The following is a 4,739-nucleotide window of genomic DNA, read 5'->3' on the forward strand; positions in this document are numbered from 1 at the left end:
AACACGTGGACAGACTGGAGCTGCTGTGTCTGGCAGCAGCAGCAGGAAGAGGGAGGGTTTCACTCTGATTCCAGGAAGAGCAGCTCTGAAACACCCTCTGGCGGCGTTCCAGTGTCCACACGACAAACTGGATCGTCGGCCACAGAGTGATTCAGTCCTTCCCGACACGCTGGATGTCAGCGGGACACGCAGGATGTGGGCTACACCTGCAGCCAGCATGCTTGGATGTGCAGTAGAAAACATTTCACACTCTAGTGCAGGTCTTTGACATTTCAGTTATTAGTGTGCAGATTGCAGTAATACACACTTTAATAAATGAATGTGGAGCTTGTTGACACTGTAGTGCATTCATGTCCAGGTCTGTGACGTGTTGGTGTTTCTGTCCAGATGTTTTACTCTTCAGTAGTTAGTATCCAGATTATTGACACCTCAGTGTGATTTTATCCAGCTTTTATGGCACTTTATTACCCTAGTATCCTAATATTTAAAGGTTTCATACACTTCAGTGCAACGATGATGAGCAGAAGTTGTTCTAAACGTGATGATCAGGTGGAGTGAACCTCAGGTGATTTACTGGCTAACAGCTGCTGTTCTGGTCGGGACTAAACGAACGGTGTAGTTGTACAAACTTCGTAGCACCAGTAACCACTGGTCAAGCTGAACGTATTCACCCTAGACTCTGGTTTTTCAGGTGACTTCACACCTTTGTCCTCCACAGGTGAACTTGTTAACGCCAGAGCGAGCGTGGCGGCGTTCCACTGACGTTGTGATGATTGGTGTTTGTTCTAATAATATGAGCCGACGGGCGTCACGGTTGTGTATTTCTGGATGCAGAGACTGGACGGACTGTTACTTTGGCCTATTTAACTGCCCCCTGGGGGGTCTGAAGTGAGCCGGGTTTCTGTTTTTCAGCAGAGAGCCTGACGCCTGAAGCCAGCACGGTTTGTTGTGTGTTTGGCTGTTTGGTGCTTTCCTCACGTCACCTGATCCTCTGTTCCTGCTCTCTGTCCAGGCTCAACGTGATCTTCAGTAAATTCGATGAAGTCCAGAGGTCGGGGAACATGGTCCTGTCACCTGTGTCAGGTAAGAGGTTTGATCTTCTTTGAGCTCCACTGTGGTTTTGCTTATCGGACACGGGGTGGTTCTGAAGCCAGTCACGGTTCTGGCTGACTGCGGGACCAACCTGTTGCCATGGCAGGGTTGTTGTTGTTGATTTCACATTTTGTACTGTTTGTTGTTGGACGTGGCCTGAAGACACCAACATGTGACGCTGCTGACATCCAAACTGCTCCAGACTGAACTCCATGTCGAGACGGGGGGGTTGCCCTCTCACTGGGAGTCGTGCAGGTGAATCAAGCAGGTGAACGTCTCACTGGGGGAGCAAAGGTCTCCAGATACAGGCCCTCTGGGTTCATTCATCCCTGCTTCCCCCTGCTAGCAGAAACCGGGTCAGGGATCTCAGTCTGAGCCGGTGTTTGAAACCCCCACTAAACGTCCTCGGCCTGGAGGCTAGCGCTAGCTACGGATAGCACAACGGGTCATTTCAGTCCTCTGACCACCGTGATGGCCACATGGTCTCAGCGAGGGATCGGCCCGTGTGCTGATTTTCTCAGACCGATAAGCAATATTAGGAACTGATATAAAACAAATAAGTAGCATCTTTTTTTGGTGAATTGGCATATTTTTGTTGGGCTTTTGCTTTTTTTTTGGTAATTTAGTACGTTTTTATGGTGAGTTTGCACATTTTTGTGGTGATTTTGTGTGTTTTTGTAGGGTTTTTGCTTTTTTATTTGGAATTTTCTATTTCTTTTTGTGGTGAATTTGCATATTTTTGTAGTTTTTAAAAAAAAATAAACTTTTTTGGTAATTTAATACGTTTATATGGTCAATTTGCTTATTTTTGGTGCTTTTGTGTGTTTTTTGTGCGGGGTTTTTGCTTTTGTATTGGTTATTAAGTTCATTTTTATGGTGAATTTGCAGATTTTTGTTGTTTTTTTGCTTTTTATTGGTACTTTATTACGTTTTTATGGTGAATTTGTGTAGTTTTGTGGTGATTTTGTGTGTTAGCAGGGAACCAGTCATTCATAACTAGATTACCTCTTTAATAAGACTTAATGAATTCATCAGTGTTTGTGTTGTGTTCTCAAGAGCTGCTGAAACGTTTGCCTTTCCGTCCTAATTACGTCCGACGTTCGCTGATTCTACGATGTGATTAAAAAACTGCATTTGCTTTTGAAAGAAAGTACGAGCTGCCCCTGTTGGTCAGTCGCAGCGTTTGAGCAGCGGAGCCCTTGTGTTCGCCGTCTTTCAGTCCAAACGCAACCTGAGCCGCCTTCTTTGTGCTCTCTGCTGAAAGCCAAGTGGAAAGCTGAGCCTGCAGAACCGGGGCCGCTCACACCGGCTGTTGTGGAGGCATTCTGACATGTTTATGCGTTTTAAGTCAGTTTGCGACGGTGGAAGCACCAGTTCACACCGTGAAGCAGAGTCTCAGTCCACTGACGTCGACATTGTGGGCAAACATGGGAGGAGAGCTGCTGAGCGTTCATCAGACCGACCTGACACTGAAATAAACCAAGTTTCTAATCATCTGGACATATTCTGGGTCATTTATGGCAGAACTATTAAAAGCTTCCCGGGAACATCGTCCTTCTTTTTATGTTTTAGACCTTTTTTTCTGCCACATAGAGGAGAAAACACGGAGGATTTCTAAGTATTCCAATTTATTCAGCAAAACATCAAAACTTGTTTTTACTTTAATCGATTTGGACAAACTGTCGCCAAGTTTTGTGTGATTTGGGACGATTTCTGAGGCATATTTATGCATGTTAGACTCGTTTTGGGCAGTTTTTTCTCTGTTAAGGACAAATTATTGTCATGTCGGACTGTTTGTTGGTTTTTCTTTTGCTGTTTTAGACAAACTTCAAAACAACCGATCAGTTGTTGGTGTTGTTTTAAACTAAGTCCTTGGTTTCTGTGGAGAGTACAGGAGGTCTGCGTTAACAGACTGCTCAGTGGATTCGTCCCTCGGTGTGATCCGGGCCTGGAATCCGGCCTGAGCGACACCAAACCGGTGCGTTTTGAACTTGTTGCCTCACCGCTGTGGTCACAAGGCTCAGCTTTCATCTGGGACAGGACCACCGTCCTTCAGGGAACAGCAGGATCATCTTCACTCCAGGAAAACTGTGGTATCTGGGCTGCTTCTGGTTCTAACGTGTAAAAGGACAGAAAAACAGACAGCTATATATAATATATATATATATATAAGACCTATATATAATAATATTTTGTGGTGATTTTGTGTGTTTTTGTCGGGTTTTTGCTTTTGTATTGGTTATTTTCTGTTTCTTTTTATGGTGAATTTGCATATTTTTGTAGGTTTTTGCTTTTTTTTGGTAATTTAGTACGTTTTTATGGTGATTTTACATCGTTTTATTTAATTTTTGTGTCTTTTCTGGTAATGTAGTCTGTTGTTGTGGTGATTTTCCTTCTTTTTGTGGGATTTTTGTATCAGCTTGTCATAATTTTGCATGTTTTTGTGGTGATTTTTTCTGTCTTTTGGTAATGTAGTCTGTTTTTGTGGTGATTTGACATCTTTTTTTTCTTTTTGCAACCTTTCCCTGGCATCAGTCTGACCTGGTTTATGATAGAGAGTGGAAAAGGAAACCTAAGATAGGAAGGAAGAGAAAGAGAGACGCTCCAAAATGAAAGCGCGAACCAAAGATGTGAAGGAATGCGTCTGCACAAAAGCTGCCCAGGGCTTTTATTTTGTAGGAGCAGTGTCAGCTGTAGTCACGAGACCGGCTTGGAGGGGAAGGGAGGAGGCAGCAGCAGCAGCATCAGCTCCGGGTTTCAGTGTTTCTCCTCCGGTGGGTGGAAAGTGTCGCCTCGCAGAGCTGCAAAGGTAAATTCAAGTTTTTCATTTCGTCTCCTGCTGTGAGCGAGCCTTCAGCTGCGCGTCTTCATCTTTTTATGATCCCGTGGCTCTTTGCACGCGTAATCCTGGATAATTGCAGCAGGGTCATAATTAGGAACTGGATGCCACAAGTAACTGAAGCCCGGTGATGCGTGTAATCCGGCTCTGTTCTCGTCTGGAGCCTCCTCGCATGAAATATGTCAGTGATCCCAGTTATCTTACAGGAAATTACTGCTGGAGTCTAAGCAACAGAGCTGCTTTCCTGCTGCGCCGTCGTCGCTGTCGGTGTTCAGGTCATGAGCAGATTAATGTCAGGCATGTCCATACATTAATCATAACAATAATCATAATAATAACTGCCTTTTCACTTTGCTGGACAGAAAGTTCCACAATAACTGAATCAGTGTAGTTCAGGAGATGCAACAATGAACAAAAGGCATATTTTTAGCTGTAATTGTGACCACGGGAGCAGTTCTGGTGCGTTTTCATAACTCTAAGTGATTAATTGATTTTCTCCAGCGACAGGAAGCTCACATCGCTGCTTTGAAGTCACGCAGCTGCATCTTGCACCATCTCAACATAATCTGGTGCTTTGTCTCTGCCACATTCCACAAATTAAGGCACGAATAACGTCCTGCGGGTCATGAAATAACCTCCCTGCTCACTAAGATGCACAAACTGTCGCTGATTGTGTGTTTTAGTGGTGGGTTTGCATCTCTGTGGAGGGTTCTTGTAACTCTTTTGGCCATTTGGTTTGTTTTTGTGGAAGTCTTCATGTGTTTGTTGTGATTTTGCATCTTTTTTTTTGGCAATGTGATGTATTTTT

General features: G+C 44.1%; 1 protein-coding gene across 1 annotated transcript in view; it reads left to right on the top strand.

The window, feature by feature from the left end:
- The window catches only part of LOC103368788 (CLIP-associating protein 1-A-like), a 61,416-nt gene that overhangs the window by 14,544 nt on the left and 42,133 nt on the right, over positions 1-4,739 (top strand). The window contains 1 exon segment of the mRNA XM_008297271.1: positions 1,013-1,083. Coding sequence (XP_008295493.1) covers positions 1,013-1,083 — 71 coding nt within the window.

The sequence above is a fragment of the Stegastes partitus genome, unplaced genomic scaffold, assembly GCF_000690725.1.
Source record: "Stegastes partitus isolate 25-593 unplaced genomic scaffold, Stegastes_partitus-1.0.2 Scaffold1204, whole genome shotgun sequence".
NCBI classification, from domain to species: Eukaryota; Metazoa; Chordata; class Actinopteri; family Pomacentridae; genus Stegastes; species Stegastes partitus.